Source organism: Rhincodon typus, chromosome 9 (genome assembly GCF_021869965.1).
Source record: "Rhincodon typus isolate 14 chromosome 9, sRhiTyp1.1, whole genome shotgun sequence".
Lineage (NCBI taxonomy): Eukaryota > Metazoa > Chordata > Chondrichthyes > Orectolobiformes > Rhincodontidae > Rhincodon > Rhincodon typus.
In genome coordinates this window covers 71,290,511-71,316,006 of record NC_063340.1, presented here as the reverse complement: position 1 = coordinate 71,316,006, position 25,496 = coordinate 71,290,511, and the positions used below count along the sequence as shown (strand labels likewise).

The window sequence follows — 25,496 nt, the reverse complement described above, 5'->3', positions numbered from 1 at the left end:
GAACTATGACTGCTGGAAACCCAAAATTTTTTTTTAAAATGCTGGCATTATAAAGCAGGTCTGGCAACATTTGTGGAGATAGAAGATTTAATGCTTGAGGTCAGTTAACTCTGTTTCTCTTTCTGCACTGAGGTTTTCACACCTGTGGAATATTTCAACATTCTCTGCTTTTATTTTCCAAAGAGCTCTTGCTGGCATTTATATGAATCATATTGTTTCTTTGTAATATTGTATTTGTCTGCAATATCCAACATGACAAAAGTTACTTTCTTTGTTGTCACCATAGCCTTAGTACAGTAGGAGTGTTTTGCTTTTTCTGTGGCTTTCTTCAAGCCTCCTTAGTCCATGTCTCAACATTACCCACCCATTCTTGCTCTTCCATTTGAAACTCTCAATTCATCCTTCAATTTTTGACAGGACATGGCTGTTGGGTCATTGTTTCTAACGTCCATACTTGGTTATCTTTCTCTCCAACTTCATATGACCAGGTAATGAGGGGTGAATCATTCTCCTCATTTTGACCTGCTTGCTTAGTCACAAAGATTTTTTTTAAGCTTGCCACTGCATTACTCTTCAATTAATGGTACCACTGGTTACAATTATGGATGCCGTTGGTGAATTTATGGTGTAAAGTTAGAAACTACTTCACTTATCATGACAACCAGTAATGTGGAAATAGTGACATAACTTTCCTCATCTTCATTAAGTGCACATAGCTAAAAATGTTTAGCTTGAGCTGAGCAATTTTCAAAGGCCCTGTACCAATTAATCAACATGACCCATTAAAAACCTTTACGTTACTCCATTTCTAGCAACACAAACTGCAGAATAGGAATACTTTGAGCTACGGCTACATTCAAAGGAAACAGCATGCCTCATTTTCTAATGGTGATTCTGCTGGGCACGGCCTACGAAGGGAAAGAAAACTCAATCTTATAATTTTGCAATGGGTGTAGGATAGGAGTGGAGAAACAGGCTAACAGCAAGATCTGTGATCACCTTAGGAGCATCAGGAAAGCTGACATTTTGGGTCGGGACCCTTCTTCTGAAGGGTTCCGACCCAAAATGTTAGCTTTCCTGTTCCTCTGATGCTACTTGGCCTGCTGTGTTCCTCCAGCTCCACATTGTGTTATCACTGACTCCAGCATCAGCAGTTCTTACTAGCTCTGTGATCACCTTAACTGCCTCTCTGGAACTGATTGCAACTTCAGAATATCAGGCATTGGGAAACTAGGACAGAAATCTGAAGTCGAGTCCCATGACTCCACACTATATCAAAGGTTGTACAGTACATATGTCAAACAGCATTGGTACTCACCACACCAGTGTTAGAAATCTCATCAAAAGGTGACATCTTGTTCAATCAGATCTAAATGGACTTTTAAACTCTGATCTGATTAATAAACTTTGTGAATAACAGAACTAGCCTGATAAAATGTTGTATTTATGGTGTACTGTTGAGTACTTTTAATTCAAGAAAAAAAAAATTGCTTTATAAGTTTAAGATACTTTAGTTTCTACCTTCAGCCCCATGAATATATGTCAATCCATAACTTGCTGTGTGCACAAATTTAACTGGTTTATTTTATTGCCTTTTACTTCCTGTTTGGATATCTATGAAAAATCCTTCAATAGCCCTGGCTGCTCAGATGGCCAACTGACATGGTTTCAATTTCACCGTGAACATTCCCATTTAGGACTGCATGAGTTAGCTACAGCACTAATGCACAGGGATGGAGATGATTCCCCTAGTGTGGTCACTAGATCTCAGCAAGAATTACTTCAAAGTCAAGTGGCTCTCACCTTTGCTCTTCCACTGATTGCAAATGCCTGGCCTCAAGCTTTTCACAGCCTTCAGGATGCTTACAATTTAGATTAAAATTAAAGAACTTGAAATTTTGTCATAAGTTATTTTCCTCACCAAAGGTAGCAAATAGAATGTTGCTTTTACAATAGAATGCATGGAATCCAATTACACACCACTGTTAGCAGAAGTCTTGGTGTAGCGAGAATTTGAACAAAAAAGGCTATTGGTGATGTACACTTTTGTTTTCACACAGTATGACCTGCTCAGGTGAGAAACATTGCAAAGCACAGAGACAGCAGACCATCTCCCATTCCACTGCTATAACTTAATCAGAAGCAGAGAATGGGAACACAGTTATGGTCGCATTTCTCATGAAATGCAAGTGTTGGAGCAAGTGTACATTCCATAAAGTTCCTGGCTGATAACAGTAGCAGTGTTATAGTATTCTTAAGTAGTGAATAGGAATTGTATATTATTTTAAATGAAGTTTATTACTCTCAAAGCAAGTATTCCTAATACTGTGCAAGGTAGTACCACAAAATACAATGAATTTCATAAATTTCCCACTTGCAACAAAATGTAGGACTTTAGGGAACTCTTGAGAACTTGAATACACATAACATTTAACATCCCAAATTAAAGAAAGATTGGGCCCTGTAAGTACCAAAGAGAAAAAAAGGTTAAAACTGAATTTGAGAAAAGTGACACCTGATATTTAAAAGGAACATTATTTACAATTGCTTTTTCCTCAAGGAGTTACTATGAAGTGCTACAGAAGTCATAGCATGATGGAGAGTGATATTTATAGGATACGCTCTGCTTACAATAAGAAAAGTTCACCCTGCACTGTTCGACAATATTCATTTTTATTTTCTGTTTATGCTCTTTCTGACTTTAATGGTCTCACTTGTACAACATTCAGGTTTGTGGAGTTAACATCAGCAGTGCTATCAATATCCTGAGTTTCATCACTAGTTATGATAAAGATGATTGAAGATGAACTGAAAGTCACTCTCTTTTTAGGCCGCTCCACAACCTTTTCAGACAAGACAATAGATTTTCCTGGCTTCTCACCCCGGACTCGAACAGCGTGATCTTTTATTATCCACTTAATTCTCATCAGGCGAGAGCAAAGCAGTTGCATTAGGCACCATCGATACTGTAAAAGGGTCAAAGAATAAAAGAAAAGGCATTTTAAACTAACATTAATGTTAATTTTCACATTGGTTTTGTGAACATTCATCCAAATGGCAAGTAGGTTAAAAAAAAGACAGCATTCCTTCTAAATTGTTTCAGAGAAGACTTTACATTACAACATAACTAGGAGTAGGCAGTTCAGTCCCTTATTAAAATGTGATCATGGTGATCTCATCTTGGCCTCAGCTCCACTTTCTTGCCCACTTCCCATAACCCGTCAACCCATTACTAATTAAAAATCTGGCCACTTACCTCGTCCATAAACTTATTCAGTTTCGAGGCAATCACTGCACCTGGGGTTGTAAATTCCACATGTTCACAACCCTTTGATAAAAAGTAAATTTCTCCTCATTAAATCTCCCATTCCTTAGCTTAAAGTAAGGCCTCTTGTTCCCTCGTGGGAAATCATCCACTCTACATCCATTTTTGTCAATCCCTTTTAGCGTTTTATGTAACCAAATTAGATCTCCTCTCATTATTCTAAAACTCTAGTGGGTATCAATACATTTACATTTCCCAGCAAAGTTATGCAATACACAGACATCAACTGAGGAAAGCATTGAGTTTAACTGTATCCCATGTTTGCATCACTTGGCGACACCTCCAAAGCCACCCAGGAACAGTAGCCACTTAGCAGATGGCAGTGTTACAGGAAACAAATAGGTGATGAGATGATCTCTTTAGTGAAAAGAAAAAGGGAAAGGAGAACATTAACTTCCCAATTCGCTTTCCCGCCCCTGCACACCCCCACCAGAAAATCGACTGACTGTACTGGCTATTCTTTTGGCACTTCAAAGCCATTGAGAGTCCAGCCAGCAAAAAAATGTCAGGAGCTAGTTTGATTTTGGCAATGTGAGAGATGTGCCCAATGCAATGTTCACAAGTTGCAGAGTTGACTTCAATGTTTGGAATGTTGTAGTGCAAGTCATTTTCAGAAGGATGAGACAAATGGCTTATACAAAAATAATGCAACCTACATCTCTAGTGGAGTGATTAAGTAGCTGGTCTTATTGATAGTCTATGGCTAATCACCAGTAATCTATGGACAGCCAATCAACTAGCTGTAAAACAGAGAGTAGTCAAAGGGACACCAGTTTACTTCATATTTCTTCTTGGCTGAAGAGTTGACTAATCTATTGATTAAGGGAAGCTTAATTTGATAAATCCTTTGAATTCTCACTTGTTGCCTGTGAAATAAAATCTTAAATGAGACCAAGCTCCATGCAAATCAAAGTACATGGGCCTGCCTTTAAATGGCAAAATGCACAGTAGAAAGATGGGCTTTCCAATTCAAATGTACAATATAAAAAAAAAGTACTATCCTTAGAACACACTCGCTAGGTAACCCTGAGAGATTTCCCATTTTGCAATGTAGCAGTGCTAAGGCCCATTGCAGCATTTTTTTTGCCACTCCAGCAGAAACAATTAGCACAGGAATCAATAGATAGGTCTGTAAAACAGGTTCTATCTGGAACAACAGAATGCAAAGTATTTGGTGGTGTTACTTCTTTGTTAAAAGAAAGCATTCCAACATACCTTTTTGCTCATGAAGAGATAAATGATATGATTATATGCTGTGCTTGACTTGGCAAGTAGTGAAAGAATTATGGTTACAGTGGGAGTAATTTTATCAGCATAGCCATAAACCAGCATGAAGGACAACACTGCATACGGCACCCAACAGAACAAAAATATAGTGATCATGAAGAAGCACATCTTCGCCATATTCTTCTCATATGTTAATATCTTTGCAAGTCGGACTGACTGGAGGTCTTGAATATGTCGAAGCTGTGAAGACAAACAGCACCATAAGTAATTATATCTTGGAATGAACTAACCCATCAAGTTCCCTCATGCTTTCCCACCCCCGCTGCTGAGCCCAATCCCACACCTCCAGTTTTTCAAAAAGAAAAACAAAAAATTTGATTCATGAGATGTTAGCAGAACTGGCAATAAATGCTGGTGTTTCTTTAGAACTGAATCACTTGCTAGCTTATTTCAGAGGGCAACTACAAGCAAGTCACGTATAGGCCAACCAGGTAAATACCTGTAGATTTCCTGCCCTGAAGGTGATCAGTAGATCAGATAGCTTTTTAAAAAGAATAATTAACTGTACTATATTATAATTTTAAAAAAATCTTAAATCATAGATTTAACTGAATTTAAACTCACCAGCTGCTGTGAAAAGATTAAATTTGTGTCCTTGGATTATTAGGCCAGACCCAGTAATTTAATCCATTGAAACAAAAATCACAATATCACAGTCCTGTTTGCAGACTAAATAAGAAACTTTTAAAAAAAAAAAAAAAAAAAAAAATCACCTGCTATTCTAACTCATACTAAATGATATAGGTTTACAGGTTTCCTATCATATATTTGTCAGATTCAAAGCCAATGAAAACTGTTCAAATATGGTGATTAAAACAAGCGATTGAATGGGATAGGAATACTGGCTAAATTCCTCCCCATCTTTAATCTCGGGATATGGAGACTAATTACAGGAATACTGCCAACCCTTTGTCTCTGGCTCTTCCAAATAATCGCTCTGCTGATATGTTTACCTCTTCAAGAAAACACTGCATAATTCTGAACTATGTACATAATGGGCATTCAATGATTTGATCTGGTCTATAAACCCACAACTCTCGATAAACCCCGAGTAGAGGAGAAATTTCAGAGGGTCAAACAGACATTAGGTTTGTTAAACTTGAAAACATTGGTATGCTACAAACATTCATTAAAATGCTAGTCCTGTTACTGGATAACAACATGAGCCCTGATATTGATAGGCATGGAATGGCCAAGTGGGAAGTTTCAATTGACATCCTACAAGCTTTCGCCTCACAACATGGACTTCGCCTTTCCTCCCCTCCAACAGCCAAGTCAGCCTGATTGTCAGAGAGGCATTTGAAGCAGGCCACAGCAACAAGTAAAGATACTCGTGTAAACTTGGCAGGCATCTGTGAGGGGAAGCCGTCAGATTCCAGATAAAGAAACAAGCATAAGGGTGTTAGAAGCAGCAGGCCAGGGAGATACTCCTGCTCTTTCCTGGTCCCCTAACATTGCTGCAATGACACTTTGTCCTGATGTTGGCCTCAGCCCAAATGAGCTATCAGGTTCCAAGGCCTGGGAAACTAGGCAGTCCAAAATTATGCATGTAATGCAGGGTAGATTTGAGAACGCAGCCTCAATGGGGAGACAACCTACCTCAAGGGAGCAAACTGGCTAGCTGCACCACCGCCCCCCGCAATTTATTAATGCCAGAAGTGTGCAGCTTGGGGTTAAATTGAGATTTTTAAAATTAAAACATATCACCTGTCCTCAAAAAAGAAGGTTACGCAAAACCATTAAATGCTTCCTTTTTATTTAAAAAAAAACATTAAAAAGTGTCTGAGAAATGTACAAGACTTAAGAAAACTGCCTGGAGTCTTGTTCATATAAAATGTTCAAGGCAGTTATGCAGAATGATTGGAAATGTATGGACACTTTAGAGGTATACAACATGCTAAGTAATTTACTTTCAGGCACAAGTAGGCATTCTAAGTCCCAAAATGGCAGCTGCAAATAGTTGCACATCTTTATCAGGAAGTACCTACCGAACAAAGCAACTTTTCCCCATGTTTTGGAATGCCCCTCTAAGATGACCTGCCTTGGGGCAAACCAACTTCAGGTTGAAAGTATGCTCGGTCATTCTGCAGCATTCACTTTGATAGTTCCCTTACATACATTGAAAGATAGGAAACAACTCGTTTTACCTACCATCCTTATGCTATATAAAATATTCCCATAGCAGTAAGCTATGACACCTACAGGGACGAGCAGACAGCCCAGGAATAAGAGGAGGACATACGATGTATCGCTTGGGTTTCTGGAGTCCCAGTTCACTGAGCAGCCTAGTTTGTGCAGCTCCAGAGAGTATCTGTTCCAACCGATTAATGGTGCTCCAGACCAGGCCAGTGAGTAAAGCCAGATGTAGGTGATAGCACGCCAGGCCCAGGAAAAGTCAATTGCCTTTGCGTTCACCACTCGGATGTAGCGCTCATATGCTAGGACTGCAAGTGACATTATTGATGAAATTCCTGTGAAGTTAAATGACATACATAGAGGCAGTAAGTTATCTTGATTTATTATTGTCACAAGTACAGTGAAAAAACTTTGTTTTGCGTGCAGTATAGGCAGGTCATAACATACAAAAACCATAGGGTGATTGAACAGAGCAAGAAGTACAAGTTATGGCTGCAAAAAAAAAAAAAAATAAAAAAAGGAGGTGCACAAAAGAGTAGGATCAAATTTAGACTTGAAATTTTGAGAGGTCCGTTCAGAAGTCTAATAACAGTGGGGAAGAAGCTGTTCTTGAACCCACTGGTAATTGTATTTAAGCTTTTGTATCTTCTGCCTGACAGAAGAGGTTGGAAGAGAAGTGGGGCGAGAGGGTACAGAGGATGAGATTATCTACAGGCATGTTAAAAAGGTTAAACTAAGAAGCAGTATTAGTTGGTGTTCAGTTTTTAATCTTAATGACTTCCAAATTAGGTTTTGGTCTCAAACTAAAATTTGTACATAAAACATTTTTTAAAAAAAAAGGAAGCCACAAATCTTATTTATTGGAGATTAAAATTTCTAGAAATTGAAAGATTACTCAGTGCAATTTTTTTCTGATGGAGATAGAATAAAAGATAGAGCCTGTAGAAGAATTGTTACCTTCATAAATTTTTGCAGGTACTATTCTGCAAAATGCTCAAGGACATATTGAAAACTTGCCAAATTTTTATTTTTGGAATTTTGTGCCAAATTTCCTTCGAGAGCTGCTGGTTCTAACCTCTGAACACTGCTGTGGGAACGTCACCGATACAAAGTCTATTGCAATAGCCGCGGCATACCACCTTTGTGACAACTAGGGATGAGCAATTGATGTGCCCTTGCTAGAATCTCAAAACCCAAATACTTCAAAATATTGCACAGGCCAGCACACCATGCCATGTGCTCTTGGGAGTTAACGTTTAAATAAGCTGACTTAGCACTATATTGCAAGTTTTGCTCAGTCAGTGCAGGCAGAGAAGGAAACCTTTCGTCTTCCTCGCCTCTCCCCACAATCACCATCAATTTTAAGGCGGCAATAGCTAAACATTTGTTTAGTGTTTCTGATCTTAATGTCTTGTGGCACAGTGGTAGTGTCCCTATCCCTGGACCAGGAGGCTGGGTTGATGAGGACACGGCAGTAGATGGTTTACACTTGAACTTTTCCTTTGATGGAGGTTCTCCGTGGTAGATTAAATTAGCAAAGTTACATCAGGATTCAGGCTGAGCTTGCCAATTGGATACAAAATGGTCTCCTCTCATCAAGCCAGAGGGTGACGGAGGAGAGTTTTTTAAAAAAAAAAGACTGGAGGCCTGTGAGCAACAGTGTTCCACAGGGATTGGTACTGGGTCCTCTATTGTTTGTCGTTTAATTTAAATGATTTGGATGAGGATACAGGAGGCACAGTTAGTAAATTTGCAGATGACACTAAAATTGGTACTATTGTGGACAGCGAGGATGGTTATCTACAATTATAAAGAGTTCTTATTCAATTGGGTCAATGGGCTGAGGAATGGCGGATAGAGTTTAACATGGATAAATGTGAGGTATTGCATTTTGGTTTAAAGAAGAAAAAAAAAACAACAAACAAGGGCAAAAAACTTATACAGTTAAAAAAGGTAGGGCTCTGGGTTGTACTGTAGACAGAGACCTTGGGGTTCAGGTACACAATTCTTTGAAATTTGCATCACAGGTAGTCAGGGTGGTTAAGGTAGCATTTAGCATGCTTGCCTTCATTGTTCAGACCATTAAAGTATAGCAGTTGGGACATCATGTTCAGGTTGCCCAGGACGTTGGTAAGGCCTCCCTGGCGTACTGTGCACAGTTCTGGTCGCCCTTCTACAGGAAAGATATTATTAAATTGGAGATGGCTCAGAAGAGAGAGTGTTACCAGGATGTTGCCAGGACTGGAAGGTTTGAGTTATCAGGAAGGGCTGGGACTCTTCACTGCATCAGAGGAGGTTGAGGAATAACCTTAGAGGTTTATAAAATCATGAGGAGCATAGATAAAGTGAACCATGGATGTCTTTTCTCTAGGGTGGGGGGGGGGAATAAAGTTCAAAACCAAGGGGCATATATTTTTAAAAAAGGTGAGAAGAAAAAGGTTTAAAAGATGACATGAGGGAAAATCATTCTACACACGGAGTGGTTTACGTGTGGAATGAGTTTCTAGAGGAAGTTGTTGATGCAGGTACAGTTACGATGTTTAAGAAGACATTCAAATCAGCACATGAATAAAAAGAAAGGTTTGGAGGGAGATGGGCCAAATAAAAAGGCAGGTGGGACTAGTTTAGTTTGGAAAGTGTGGTCAATGTGCAGTAGTTGGCTGAAGGGATTGTTTCAATGCTGTATGACTAAGAACCACCTGCTCCAGTGAGTGGTGTGTAATAAAATCTCTGGACATGTTGATTAGAAAGATAAGTTACCTTTAAATTTAACCTCAGTCCTAGTTACATTACTGGAAGGACAAATCACTGCAATTGTTTCTGAATTCTGTTAAGTCAGAAATGGAAAGAAAAAGGAATTAAACAATAATTCAGTCCTAGAAGGAATATTAGTCAAGCTTTCTTCTTGGTAACCATATTTCTGGAATTGATTGTAAGGACATTAAATAAAAAATAAATAATTGCTGTGAAGACAGAACACTTGCTAAGACAGCATCCTACCATGTGGACAAAAAGAAAAAACATAACATTAGAATAGAATTACTACAGCTAGTGATTTCATAGTTTCTCTTAAGAATCATATACACTTATTTTTAATTATAGAGGATGGTTTTAGCAAAGAGTGCAGATTTTTCTCTTCATTATATTTGCTTTTCAATTAAAAGTATTTTTATAGTTGTTCAAAAATACATTGGAACCAAAAAGTGTTAAAAATGATCGAGTCATTAGCAATTTGCGAGGTACTTTAACCCACTTTAAAAGGAACATTCCAGTTCTGATTTAAAAAAACCCAAACTGAAGAAAAATTAAAAAAAAAGAGGGGCAGAGGGAAAAAGGAAAAAGAAAATAATATAGATTCATAACAACTTCAGTCCTTCCCTGTTTTTCAAACTCAGGTGAATTGCATTGATTTTTTTCATTAATTCTGTTCATAAAACAACCGCCAAGAGTCTCGTGATAACTTGGCCTGTCTAGGTGTTGCCTCCAGGAAGTACAGCAAGTCTGTCATCATACTCTATGTTGAGACTTGAAGGCTTTATATACTTCAGGTGTTCTAGACTTCGAGGTTTCAAGAATATCAGATCATAGCCATTGATCCCAATTTATTCTGTAAACAGGTACTGCAAGTTAATCCACCATTGCCATTTTCAACTCCCCCAAAACTCCGTGTGTGTTCTGGTCCCGTGACCATGTCTTCTGCCATATCCTATTTTTCCTTTGTCATTTAATCATTCTTACCTTCCACAGATCTTTTTCTTTCTATGCTCCTTGAGTATTTGAATTTGCTTCCAACACTGGAACACTTCCAATCTGATGAAAAGGAAACTGCTTGCACAAGTCCTGTCTAACCTGTTGACTGCTTCAGAACTTCTGTTCATATTCAACTTTTAGCATTTGGAAAATTTAAAAAAAAAAAAAAAAACACTTTCTATAAGCCTCTACATTGAGAGTACATATGGTGTGTGGCATAATCACTATGCTAAAGAAAAATAAAGGGATCGACTTCAAAAACAGATCTAGCAACTCAAGATGAACATGAGGTGCAGTGCACCATTAAAAGCAGAATTGTACTCCAGCACTATCTGAAACCTCATGGCCCGGCATATCTCCGGCTCAACCATTACCACCAAGCTAGGGGTCAACCCTGGTTCAATGGAGAGTACAGGAGGGCATGTCAGGAGCAACACCAGACATACTGAAAAATGATGTGTGACCCTGAAGCTACCAAACAGAACTACTTGCAAGTAAACAGCATGCAAGAGAGCATGAAGCACTCCCACAAATCAGATCTAAGCACAGCAATCCTGCCAGTCATGAATGGTGGTTAGCAATTAAAACAATTCACTGGAGGAGGGGGATCCACAAATATCCCCATCCTCTATGATGGAAGAGATCAACACATCAGTGCACAAGATAAGCCTGCTGCTGCTTCACTCTTCAGCCAGAAGCATCAAGTGGATGATCCATCTTGGCCTCTTCCAGTGGTCCCCAGCACAAACATTAGTCTTTAACCAATTCAAATCACTCCACGTGATATCAAGATATGGTTGGAAACACTGGATACTGCAAAGACTATAGTGCTAACAATATTCTGGCAATGGTTCTGAAGAGTTGTGCTACAGGACAAAAAAAAAAAAAAAAAAAAAAAAAAAAAAAAAAACCTTTGGCCCTCCAAGCCTGCACCAACACATTTTGCCCTTCCATTCTAAAACTGTCTTCACTTACAGGATCTGTATCCCTCTATTCCCTTCCTATTCATGTATTTGTCCGGGTTCTTGAATGTTACTTCCACCACCTCCTCTAGCAGCACGTTCCAGGCGCTCACCAAACTTTTCTGTGGAAAACATGCCTGGTGCATCTTTTAAACTTCCACCCTTGCACTTGTGTCCCCTAGTAATTGACCCCTCCATCCTGGGGAAAAACCTCATACTTTCCACTCAATCTATGCCATTCACAAGCTTATAAACTGCTATTAGGCCACTCGTCAACCTCCTGCATTCTAGCGAAAACAAACCTTTTCTTTATAGCAGAAAAGAAAACCCATACTAGCAACACCTTGGTCAACCTTTTCTGTCCCTTCTCCAAAGCACCCACATCCTTCTGTAGTGTGGTAACCAGAACTGCAAGCAATATTCCAAAGTGTAGCCCAACTAAAGTTCAATAAAGCTGCAGCATAACTGGTCTATCTTTATACTCAATGCCCCTTCCAATGAGGGCAAGCATGCCACAAGCTTCTTTTAACTACCTTATCTACCTGCACTGCCACCTCTGGTGATCTGTGGACCTGCATGGATCCCTCTGCATATCAATACTCCAAAAGGGTTCTGCTATTCACTGTATGATTTCCACTTATACCTGACCTTCCAAAATGCATCACTTCACATTTGTCTAGATTAAACTCCATCTGCCATTTTTCTGCCCATGCCTCCAACTGATCTACATCCTACCGTATCCTTGGACAATCCTCCTTACTATCTGCAATTCCACCAATCTCTATCATCTGCAAACTTACTAGCTGATCTAACCGTTTTCCTCCCAAAAAAAAAAAAAACCCAAAAAAGTATAGATCACAAACTAAGGTCCCAGGACCGATCCCTGTGGAAAACCACTAGTCACAGCTCTCCATTCCATGACACAGGGTCCCAACCTGAAACATCAACTTTCCTGCTCCCCTGATGCTACCGCATTCCTCCAGATCCGTATGTTATCGACACCAACTTTCAGCATCTGCAGTTGTTGCTATCTCCCTGTATCCATCTTGTCAGCTCCCCTGATACCATGTGACTTCACCTTTTGTACCAGCCTGTCATGCGGGACCTTGTCAAAGGCTTTACTGAAGTCTATGCAGATAACATCAACTGCTTTTGCATCAAATCATCTTAGTCACCTCCTCAATTTAGTGAGGCATGACTTTCCCCACACAAAACCATGCGGTCCATCACCAATAAGTCCATTTGCTTCTAAATGTGTATAGATCTTGTCCCTGAAATTCTTTACCAATAATTTCCCTACCACTGATGAGAGACTCATAGGCCTGTAAATTCCATCATTTTCTCTGCTACTGTTCTTAAACAATGGGACAACAGGAGCTATTCTCCAGTCCTCTGGGACCTCACCTGTGGCCAGAGAGGATAGAAAGATGTCCGTTAATGCTCCAGCAATATGTTCTCTTGCCTCCCTCAATATTCTGGGATAGATCCCATCAGGACCCGGATACTTATCTACCTTAATACTTTATAAGATGCACAACACTTCCTTCCTTTTTAATAGCAACTTGGCTGAGAAACTCGATACTCCCTTCCGAGATCAGCCTCCACCAATTCCTTCTCTTTGGTGAATTTTGACAGTATTCATTTAGGACCTCACCTACATCTGACTTCACAGATTCCTTCCATTGTCCTTGAGTGGGTCAACTCTTTCCCTGGCAACCCTCTTGCTTTTTTAATATATGTATAAAAAAAGCCTTAGGATTCTCCTTAATCCTGTTTGCCAATGACCTTTCATGACTCCTTTTAGCCCTTCTAACTCCTTGTTTAAGTTCTTTCCTACTTTCTTTATACACTTCAAAAGGGCTTCAATAGTTCCCATCCTTCTTGACCTTGTGCTTCCTTTATCTTTTTTGACCAAGATCATAACACCCTTGTCATCCAAGGTTCACATAACTTTTATACCTATCCCTCATTCTTGCAGGAGCTTGCCACTCCCCGAGCCAAGTTCTTCCAGTACAGTTACAACACAGGCATCTACCCATCAATGTGGAAAATTGCCTAGGTATGTCCTGGACACACTGACCAGGACAAATCCAACCCAGCCATCTATACATTCAATTGCTATCAGTCTACTCGCGATCATTAGTAAACAATGGAAGGGGTCATTAACATTATTATCAAGCAGCACCTGCTTAGTAATAACTTGCTCAGGTGACGCCCAGTTTGGGTTCTGCCAAGGCCACTCAGCTCCTAACCTCATTACAGTCTTGGTTCAAACATGGACATAAGAGCTGAGGCGAGGAGAGAGTACAGCCCTTGATTTCATGGCTGCATTTGACAGAGTATAGCAAAACTGATTTCAATGAGAATCAATGCACAAACTCTCTACAGGTTGGAGTCATACCCAGCAGGGAGGAAAATAGTTGTGGTTGTTGGAAGTCAATCACCTCAGCTCTACAGGTGTTCCTCAGAGTAGAGTCCTAGGCCCAAACATCTCCAGCTGCTTCAAAATGAACTTCCCTCCATCATAAAGTCAAAAGTGGGGATGTTTGATGATTGCATAATGTTCAGCACCATTCAGGACTCCTCAGATACTGAAGCAGTCCATGTTCAAATCAAACAAGATCTGGACAATATCCAGACTTTAGCTGATAAATGGCAAATACCATTCACACCACACAAATGCCAGGCAATGACCATCTCCAATCAGAGACAATCCAACCACCACCCCATGACATTCAATGGATGTTACCATCACTGGATTCAACACAGGAGGAGAGTTACTTACCACATGACTCCCCGAAGTCGGTGCACCATCTACAAAAGGCACAAGTCAGAGTGTAATGGAATACTCCCCACCTGCCTGGATGAACACAGCTCTAACACAAGCTTTAGGCCACCCTGGACAAAAGTAGCCTGCTTGTTTGGCACCACTTCCACAAGCGTCCATTCCTCCACCACCCACACTCAGTAGCAGCAGTGTGTACCATCACAAGGTGCACTGCAGAAGTTCAAAGATCCTCAGAGAGCACTTTCCAAACCCATTACTATTTCCATTTAGAAGGACAAGGGGCAGCAGATACATGGGAGCACCATTTGTAAGTTCAAGGCAGTCACCATCCTGACTTGGAAATAGAACATCTTTCCTTCAGTGTCACTGGGTGAAAATCCTGGAATTCCCTCCCCAAGGGCATTGTGGGTCAAAGTACAAAGTGCAAAGTACAGCACATGGATTGCAGCAGTTCAAGAAGGCAGCTCACCACCACCACCACCACCTTCTCAAGGGCAACTAGGGACAGGCAATAAAATGCTTGGCACAGCCAAAGCCCACAATCCATGAGAGAATGCAAAATACTAAATCTCTATTAATTTTGCACTAGTGGAACATGTTTATGGTTGTTTTTAAACAACTGGATCAAACGTATGTTGTGCTCATTACAATTTTCACAGTGATGTTAAAAATATTCTGTTTATGGAGAACATTTCCGTAAAATTTAATTTCATCTCCTCAACTTTACATAGCACAACAGCTCCCCCTAGCATTTCAGATAAGTGGAAATCAGGCGCTGTCAAGCTGAAGAGAACATTTGTTTGAATAAATTTTTGAAAAATACTTCAAGTAAAATAAGATTACAGAATGACATTAGTTTACTGTAGGACTCAATGCCTCCCCACCTACCTTAAAAAGGTTATGACCCAACATCCATACCTTCAATCCCACAGTGGAGCAATTTTGCACAGGAGTAGCTTTCCCCATGGACATTTAGGCTAATGCTAACATAGTGGAGCAGCTGCAGTCAAAATTAAAATGGCCTGGATCCTGTCAGCAATGGGGTAGCAGAAACACTTAGAACCGCATTCTTCCCCTTTTCTAGGTTACAACAGGAACTTGCTCTCCTTGTTGTTGTATAGATCCATTTGCAAATGTTGAACCCTCACGGTGAAGCGCGATTCTAGCAAATTAATGCCTCCTCTGACATCATAAGCTGAAGACATGATCCTCAAGATCTTGCCTTCAACTTAAACACTGGGTAATGCATTAATCCTTTAAAAATGGAGTGACAAAGACATTCTTTAATTCTAGGTACCCCAGCCACCACATCACTCCCAGCTGTGCCCACCCACAACCTCCCACTCCACTCACCCTCTCCGATAGCTCTGCAGTTCAGCTCATTTCCCACAACAACTTCACTGCCCTCTGCTACCTACTCCATGTACTCTTCTGCAACCGCTCTGGGACCAAGGATCACAAATGCAGGTGATTTAATACACTTCCTAATTTTCCAAAAGCAAGCAAGCAAGCAAACAAATGAACAGGCTTTTCATTTGCTAGGAGCAGTCCGAAGACGAAGACGAAGATGAAGACCCAATTAATGGCACAAGAGTAAAGCAATCAATTCAAGGTCCCAGCAGCAGTGCAGTAAACAACCACCATTTCCAGACTTCAGCACAAGTTGGCTCACTTATGGCCTTTGATAATGGCAAACATGTCAGCACTTGTTGCTTTTGGGATGGCAAGATGGAGGCCAATGTCCAGAGAGAATCAGGTAGTACAGCAGAGGGAAGAGATAGACCCAGCCCCAAAATCTGTATCAACCATCAGTCCCACAAAGACTTCAGAGGAACTTCAGATCTGATGGCTACATCTCTCACAGATGATAAATCAAGCATCTGTCCCAACTTCATCGAAGACTTTCAGGCTTGCCCCACTGTCAATGATTTCAATTGTCATAGACAGAACCAAATTTTCATCATCGAGGCCGACAGTGATGTTCTAGAACATCAAGGAGGAAGGTGACAGATGCCTTCTTTGGGAGCAGTCACATCCAACCATTTTGACATCACGACAGAAGAGTCACAAAACCGGGATCTCTACAACATTACTGCATGGTACAGAACAACACAACATGTAGCATTGAAGGTACTATCTGGCAGCCTGATGCACATGAATAGAAGTACAATTCCAGAATAAGGTTTAGCCGAAATTCGATCAGATCAACATTTGGTCCTTCAAAAGAGACATTCTGTGGGGCATCTTAAGTAATTGATCAACAACAGTAGCTGCACTTCACCCTTCCTCATGTTCTACTACACACCTGACCACATGACAGCTAGTCTGTACGATACCTGGTGAGAATGCTCTGTCCCATGAGCATCTCGCCAGGAGTTCTGAACAATGCAAAGAAGTCCAAAATTACTGCATCGTTTAATTCCTGGCTTTCTGTAAATTCATTACTAAATGACAACACATTTCAATTCATTGCAAGAGATAACAAGGTTTAGAGCTGGATGAACACAGCAGGCCAAGCAGCATCAGAGGAGCAGGAAGGCTGATGTTTCGGGCCTAGACCCTTCTTCAGAAATGGGAAGGGTCTAGGCCCGAAACGTCAGCCTTCCTGCTCAGCCTGCTGTGTTCATCCAGCTCTACACCTTGTTATCTCAGATTCTCCAGCATCTGCAGTTCCTACTATCTCTGAAACAATATTAACCCCACTGCAAAGCCTCTAAGGATGCCTACCCTCAATTTGTTGCAAGTTGGGTTGGAAAACTGCACATCAGAATGAGGCTAAATGGTGTTGGGATGTCCAGGGAGTAAAATGCATGATGAATTATTTCAGCTATTGATCAGTCTGCAGTTTTTCCACCACCACCCCCCCAAACAACAGGGATACTTGTCAATTTCTCACAGCTGCAGGTGTAATTTACAAAATGGACCAATGGTATCATGGACTCTGGTGGGCAAATTCAAAGCTGCTGATGAAGCTTTTGGGACGAGTGAAGTTCTATAGGCATTAATGATTGGAGAAAGTTTCCAGGGTAGAGCAAGGAAAGTGCATGAAGAGATTTGAAAAATTTTTTAAATTACATTGTTCAAAGAGGCACAAAGTAGACTGCTAACTTTTACAAACACTGGATAAAAGAGGAGAACATCGCAAAGGTATGAGGTATGGAATTCTGATGAAGATACAATGCATGCAGGGTGGATGCCAACTAGGAGCAGTAGTAAAATCAAGACTGGGATTAAAATAAAACAGAATCTGGTTTTGACAGTGAAACAGTGTTGAGTGGGTCAGTGTTACAGAGCTGGGAAACAGTAGTTCTTATCAGAACTGAAACTAGACAGGAAAAAAAAAAGTTTGTTCAATTGAGAAGTTTTTTGAAGTTGCACACAAGAATGTTGATAGAGTTAAGGCCAGAGAATCATGTTACCAGTTTAGCTGGCGTAGAGCCAGAAAAAAAATTCCTGCTCATCCAAATTTTAATGCTGGGTAGACAATTGCAAATCACAGCGGCAACATTAGAAGTAAAGTAACAAGAGGGAAATGGATTTAACAGTTGTTTCTGACAACATGAAATTCAGGTTTAAAATAATTAAGATAATTGTCTATCAATGCAAAGAGAAGTTAGCATAAATTAAAATATGTAAAGGAGAATACAAGATAGTCAACCCAAAAATTCCACTCCTTTACTCAGTGTCCAATGTATTGCATCTATGCACACGTGGACTTCATTAAATCTCCTCTGTGCCCTCTGCAGTCCCTTGACTTCCTTCCTAACATCTGCTGATCAGAATGGAACACTGAACTCTAAACATTTATAGCCAGAAATGTTTAATAGCATGATTTCCCCATTTTGCAAACTTTGTCTGCATCTAGCCAGCCATTTTCAAATATCTATTCAGATACACCCAAAGTACCTCTGCCCTGCACTCGTTAGATTGTTCCATCAATGCTATTTTCCTTTCCCTACTTTAAAAGTACAATCACTTCACATGCATTGTAATAAATTTCACCTGTCAATTTGCTGCCGATTCTGTTGCCTTATGTTTTGTTGCAATTAATCAGTATCATGCTCACCGTCTGCCAACTTTGGTGTCTAGAGGGAACATCATTGTCTACAATCCTTCAGACTGACAAGTAACCAGTTACCATAATAAACTTGTGTTCTTAAGCCAATTTTGTTTGAACCCAAACTGATGATATCAAGCCTCCAATCCATAAGCCGCAATTTGTTACTTAACTTCTCATGCAACTTTTGTTAAAAACACTTTCTTTAAATCCACATAGATAGAGTATATTTCCTTCAAAAAAAAAAAAAACAAAAACACAACTTGATTAGATTAGTCAAACAAATCTACCTTCTATAAATCCATGCTGGCTCACCTTAAACTGAGTCATGATAATGTTTTCTCTACTTATGGCTTCTAAAAATTTTACCTGCATGTAACCAACTCACTTGTATTACACAAGGAACTTTCATGAACAAAGGCATCATATTTGCCACTCTCCAACCTCTGGCATCTCTGCCATATCTAAGGACAATGGGAGGAATATAGTAAGCCCTTCTATAGAACTCTAGGTAAGTTGGATTACAAGCCATCTGGGCCAGCCATCTCCATCCACAGGCACAGCAAACATTTGAAGTACATCCTACCTAGCAATTTTCACCCCACCTGTATCATTCAAATATTCACCATTATTTTTAAAGCATTTTTTCCCTTTAGTAAAGATCAATGCCAAGACATTAAATATTCTAGCCTTATTGTGCACCTCTAAGCCTATAATTACCCTCTGTCTATAAAAGATGCCACTCTACACCTTACCTTGGATGTTTGGTTTCCTTTTATGTTAATTGCCATTCTATAAAACCCTGGTTAGACCACACTTGGAATATTGTGTTCAGTTCTGGTCACCTCATTATAGGAAAGATGTGGAAGCTTTAGAGGGTGCAGAGGAGATTTACCAGGATGCCGCCTGGACTGGAGGGCAGGTCTTATGAGGAAAGGTTGAGGGAGCTAGGGTTTTTTTCATTGGAGCGAAGAAGGACAAGGCGTGACTTGATAGAGGTGTACAAGATGATGAGAGGCATAGACAGAGTGGATAATCAGACACTTTTTCCCAGTGTGGAAATGACTATTACGAGCGGACATACTTTTAAAAGGTGATTGGAGGACGGTATGGGGAGATGTCAGAGGTAAGTTCTTTACAGAGAATGCTGGGCGTGTGGAACGTGCTGCCGGCAGTGCTAGTGGAGTCAGATACTCTGGAGACTTTTAAGCAACTTTTGGATAGGCACATGGAGGATAGTAAAATGTAGGGTATGCAGGGTAGATTGATCTTAATAGGATAATAGGTCAGCACAACATTGTGGGCCAAAGGGCCTGTGCTGTGCTGTACTGTTCTATGTTCTAATTCTTAATCTCCCTTTGCTCATCTAGTCTAAATGTATTGCACTTGACCAGCTCAAGATGTTTTCAGCAACATAGGAATCAGTTGCTTCTGACCATTGATCTGTAAAAGGAAGTAGCTAAATACCTCTTTTGGTTTGCACCAGCCTACATTATCAGCGATAACTACCAACATTAGTGGAATTAGTCAAAGTTTCATCTCCTCACCTAAAAACAATGACCGACAGTATTGCACATCAATGCCCAGATGGACTGACTACAACCTAATCCTAAAAACCCAAAAAAGGTATGGGATGATGCTTTTTGAGAGAGACAGATAAGGCAAAGGAGGACATGTTGAATGGCAGAATCCTAGGAAATACAGAGGAACCTTAAAATGTACTGTTTATGTCCATAAATCCTTGAGAACAGTAGGGCAAGAGGAGATGGTTGCTAATGCAGCATGTGGAATTGAGCTGTACATAATGTTAATTAGTCCACAGCTGCAGTACTGTGTACCACACTATCGGAATGATGTGATTGCACTTTGAGGATCTTGCTTGGGCTGGGGCTGCAGCAATGTTGTTTTTAATTCACTCGTGGGATGTAGGCACCACTGACTGGGTGAGTATTTATTGCCCATCACCAGTTGCCCTTGAGCAGGTGGTGGTAAGCTGCATTCTTGAACCACTGCAGTCCACGTGCTGTAGTTTGACCCACAAATGCCCTTGGGGGGGGGGGGGGGGTAGGAACTCCAGGATTTTTAATCCAGCGACACTGAAGGAACAACATTATAACTTCCAAGTCAGGACAGGGAGTGCCTTGTGGTGGTGCTCCCATGTATCTGCTGCCCTTGTCCTTCAAAATGGTAGTGGTCATGGGTTTGGAAGGTGCTGTCTGAGGATCTTTGAATTTCTGCAGTGCACCTTGTAGATGGTACACACTGCTGTTGACTGTCAGTGGTAGAGGAAGTGGATGTTGTGCCATACAAGCAGGCCGCTTTGTCCTAGCTGGTGTCAAGCTTCTTGAGAGTTCAGCCTCAAGAGATCAGATACGTTGGGCTCATCTTCCCTTAGAAAAAAGGTGAAGGTGGGTGGGTGTGGGTGTGGGTGTGGAAGAACAAAGGCATCTGATTGATGTTACAACCTCCTGGAGAGCATAGATAGGTAGAAGGGTGTTCCCATAGTAGAGGGGTCAATAGCTAACCAGCACACAGTCTGACAGAACAAGCAGCTTATAGAATGGATTTGAGGGGAAATAAAGAAAGAAACAGGGTTGTGGGTAGGTCTAGAACTCATTACCTAAAAAGATTGGTAGAAGCAGAAATGCTCAAAACATTTGAGAAGTATTAGATGAGCACATCAAAAAAGGTGCCAAAGTATAGTAGGCTATGGATCAAATTGCCCAAAGCAAAAATGGAATTAGAACAGATGCATGTTTGATGAGTGTGCGGACAAGGTGGCCCAAAGCGCCTTTCTGTGCTGCAAAACTGGCTCAGTGACACATGATCGTTTATGAACAATGTGTAAGTGCATGCAATTGACTCCATTGACGCCTGAGCACAAGTTTGCTGGGCTGGGCGAATGCAAGTGCACGCTTCTCTCACTTAGAGTCAATTGAATATGACACAGCTCTTTAAAGACGGATGAATAGCCGACTCGCTCCTAACAAGCACCCACTCCACACAGTGTAATCACCTGATGAGACCATTGCCTACCTCCCCCAGCCCTCTCCAAAAGAAACAAACAGCAGATACTTGGAAGTGCTGACTTAATAATGTGGACAGATACACTGATTGTAAATCGCTAAAGTGTCTTAAAACCCACAGACGGTTCGATTTTTCAGAACGTTGTATTTTCTAGAGGCTTCATATGGGCGCGAGTGGGTAAAAAAAAAAGCAAAAAAAAGTCATGTTCCTGACCTTAGATCAGCTGTAAGGATCCGACTCCCACCAGTAAATCTTAAGAAACATTTCTGTATCTTCTAAATGAATGAATAGGAAGTATTGAAAAAAATGCAAAGGCATCCTTGATTCTGCAAATAGTCATCTCTTACCAACACTCGCTCCTATATTTTAATATTTTCATTTAACACAGTGAACATACTCAGTGTGAAGTTCATAATCAGAGAAAAACAGCTATCATGGAGGCAACAGGCCGAACGGCCGCTTTCTGCGCCCTCATTAAATGTTTATCACTGCCGATGTCCTGTCGAATTTCCAATGACTAGAATGAAACCGTGCACTTTTACAACCAATCCCAATTCTGACCCATCCCGTAACCTCAGCCACGGAGGAAGGAGCCGTACAAAACCAAGGCCATCAGGGGCTGTAAAGAAGCGATAGCGTGAAACCTTCACTCGGTTCCTCTCCCCATGGATACTGCCTGACTCGGAGAGAGTTTCCAGCATTCTGCGATTTTTATTTCACGATCTGTTGATGAACCTTGCGCAGCGATATTCCTCCCCCCCCCCCAACCCACCATAAAGGGAGCAAGTATTTCCCGTTTGTGAAAATAACGGGGAGGGAGGGGTAGTTCAAGTCTTTCTGCCTGGTACTCACCAAATAGGCTCTTACTGAAACCGTCCCAGACACAAGCGGTGGAGTCCCAAACCCACCGCCCTCTCACGCAGGAGACAAAGGTAAAGACGACTCCGAAGACGGACAGTAGTAAGTCGCTGATGCTGATATTCACCAGAAGCAGGTTGGTGGGGGTCTTGAGCCTCTTGAATTTGCAGTAGAGCAGCAACATCAAGAAATTGTTGCAGACCCCCACCACGCCGATCGTGCCTACGCCGGCTGCCAGAACTTTGTAGGTAGTGGGGCTGAAGAGGATTTCCTCCCGGGCGTCGGTACTATTTGCTGGGTTCATCGTTGCCTGCCATCCGGCTCCGTCATGCTGTACGTGAGCCCCCCGGACATCAACTCCCGCGAAGGATTCAGGAAATGGCTCGGAGCTAACGCAACTGTAAACCTGCCCACGGCTTTGTACCGTCCGGTTGCAGGCGGAGGCGAACCCAGCGCCGCTTAATTAGGAGCACTTCTGGTAGATTGAGTGCCTCCCTGTCATTCCTTGTTTTTTTAAAAAAAGCGTCATGTACTTTCACGTCACTGATGGGGTGGGAGTGCAGATGTCTCCATCTGCAATTTGTCCGGGACCGCCAGTGGAAGGGCGCGATTTTTTTTTTGAACAAAATGAAATTGCTCACTCCTCAGCAATACAACACGCTTTAAGTCTATTTAAATGCATCAGTGTAAACCATATTTGATAATAACACCGCCTCATTCACCTCACAAGCTAGCTACCTGCTCGTGATAAAGTGATGCTTAATAGGTTAAGAAGCGAATGATCGTACCCATTAATTGATCTGTTAATTATCAGCTTTCCTGGTGTCAAAATATTTATTCTGAACACATTTCTAAATGTGCAGTTTAGCACGTATGTAACACATACTTGTACCTAGCATGTCTTTGTACTTTTGTATTCCTGGTCCTTATATGGGAATTTCGATAATTATACTTGTTCTTTATTGGGTAAAATGTTACATTCGCAACAAGCAACCCGTTAACCAAAAGCGAGAACGTAAACTTCCAATTAGAAGTGGACGCGAAAAGTCCAGGTAACAAAAAACAGAAGAGACGAAGGATATAAAAGGGAAGAGCTCTTGTGGCACAGTAGTAATGTCCCTACGTCTAGCCAAGAAAGTCTGGATTCAAATCTCACCTGCCCTGATGGTTGTCCTAACATGTCTGAATAGGTTGTTTAAAAAATGTCTGTAAAAGGAAAACTGCTTTTGGCCATACTAGTCTGAAAATGCCTAATCTTGTCTGGTCTCTGAAGCCAAGCAGACTGTTTTAAGCCTGTTTAGTACTTGGATGGTAGACCATTCCAGGAGGGCTCTTTTGGCTTAGTGGTGATGTGTCAGAGGTCTGGTTTAAGTTTTAATCACCAATATTACAGATGTGACAGCATGCCTGAACAGATTGATTAAATAACTATTAAAGGGAAACTCAGGACTCTCAGAGAAAAATTCCTCCCACTCTCCAGGCCAGTAGATCCAGGTGATGTGTTAGGCATGTCCTGGAGGTGTGTGATAACATGTCCAAGCAGTTCATTGAAGGCAAAAGCTGTAATCCAGTTGTACTTAATCAAAGGATTCCTGAAGTCCATGTGCATATCATGCACTGCAGAAGAGTCCCTCTTGCTCCATACAAGTGTCCTAGAAAGTTGAATAAAGCATCTATAAAAGGGAAAATAAGGGTTTTTGTGATAAAGTAGCAGTTTCCATTCCTCTGAGCTGGAAGACTTGTGTTCAAGAACTACCTGTTCTAAAGCTTTGTACATTAATTTGTTGCAAAAATGAACAATTTGCACATCAAATGGAATATCTGCACGCACGTACATTGACTTCATTTAAGGTTTTATGGGTGTTGTGGTAATGTCCGTATCTATGAACCAGAAGGTCCAGGTTCAAGTTCTATCTGCCCTGGAGGTATGTCATAAACAAGTTGATTACAAAATATCTATAAAAGGGAAACTGTGGGGTCTGGTGGCACAGCAGTAGTGTCCCATTTCAGGGCCAGGTGGGACTTGAACCCAGATCTCCTGGCCCAGACGTATGCCATAACATAAATAAATCAAGATATTTTACTGGAGATGTGAAATAAAAACAGAAATTGGAAAAACTCAGCATCAGTGGAGAGAAAAAGGGTTAACCTTTTGCATCCAATATGACCTTTCTTTGGAACTCATAACATCTGTCACAGCATGTCTGAGCAGGTTGGTTTAAAAATATAACTTCATGTGAAGCATCTTGTAGAACAGTGATAGTGTCACTACCTCTAGGTCAGAAAATCTTTCTCTGGGACACCCACCTGTGTTGGAGGGGTGTCATAATATGTTTCAACAGGGTTGATTAAAAATAACTATAAAAGAAAAATTATATTCAGCGACAATCTAAGAATATTTTGAAAAATTAGCTTACTACCTTTCTAACTCTCAGTGGATTTAATACCCAAAATAAGGCTTCTGACATTGTAAATACATTAAGTATTAAAATTTAAAATGTCTAATGGCATGGTGGATAGTGGTGAAATGTTAACTCTAATCTACAGCACTTTGAAGTAAGACTTCATCTGTTTAATAATGCTGGGAGTCAGTGTTTATTTCTCCTCGTCCCAACCCCGTAACCTCATTGGATGTGATTTTTAACCATAGTTTCTGGATCCCTCTTTAAAGCAACCCTTCAGGAGACATTGTGATGCCCCAGTTTTACTGGCCACAAACTTGAGTGCTTATCTTTAAAGACGTACGATTAGTAAAGAACATGGAACAAAATAAAAGAAAACTTATGATTTAAACAAAAATGTTAATCCTTTTACCTGCAGTGACATCCAGTCTCTGCACTGTTCTCCTGACACAGAGCGCACCAGTGGTCAACATGCACTCCTTCTCAAGATCCATCTAGCTATGGATAATATTGTGGGACAGAACTTTGTCAGCCAGATCAACTGCATCTGGCACCTTGACAAGACCAGTGACCAATCCAGGATGAGGTTTTCTGATTTAGTTACCTGCTTTGTCTTCTGAGTGGTCAAAGATCAGGAATGTAAGACTGAAGTGGAGCCAGAAATTGATCTCAGAGCATTTCGTTCAAATAGTGCAAAAACGGCTGCAGAATTGCACATTCAACAAAAACATGGAACTCAGATTATTGCAGTCTGCAAATAAAAGCTATTGTTGGTCAAGGAGACCATAAAATAACTAAAGTCACATTTTGGATGGTATTTCTTTGTACAAAATTCAAATCTCTATCTGAGGAAAAGAAAATAATTGTTTGTCCAATGAGAAAATTGTCCTTCAAACAACATTTT

The 25,496-nt window shown here is 40.7% G+C and overlaps 1 protein-coding gene across 1 annotated transcript; it reads right to left on the bottom strand.

Annotated features, from left to right (window-relative positions):
• Nucleotides 1–2,654: 2,654 nt before the first annotated feature.
• Nucleotides 2,655–22,923, bottom strand: opn3 (opsin 3). The gene is made up of 4 exons (XM_020512582.2): nt 22,185–22,923; nt 6,764–7,083; nt 4,541–4,792; nt 2,655–2,966 (listed from the first exon to the last, which is right to left on the bottom strand). Exons 1-4 carry the CDS (start codon nt 22,492–22,494, stop codon nt 2,685–2,687), a joined length of 1,164 nt encoding a protein of 387 aa, XP_020368171.1. The 5' UTR covers nt 22,495–22,923; the 3' UTR covers nt 2,655–2,684.
• Between the last annotated feature and the right edge of the window lie 2,573 nt (nt 22,924–25,496).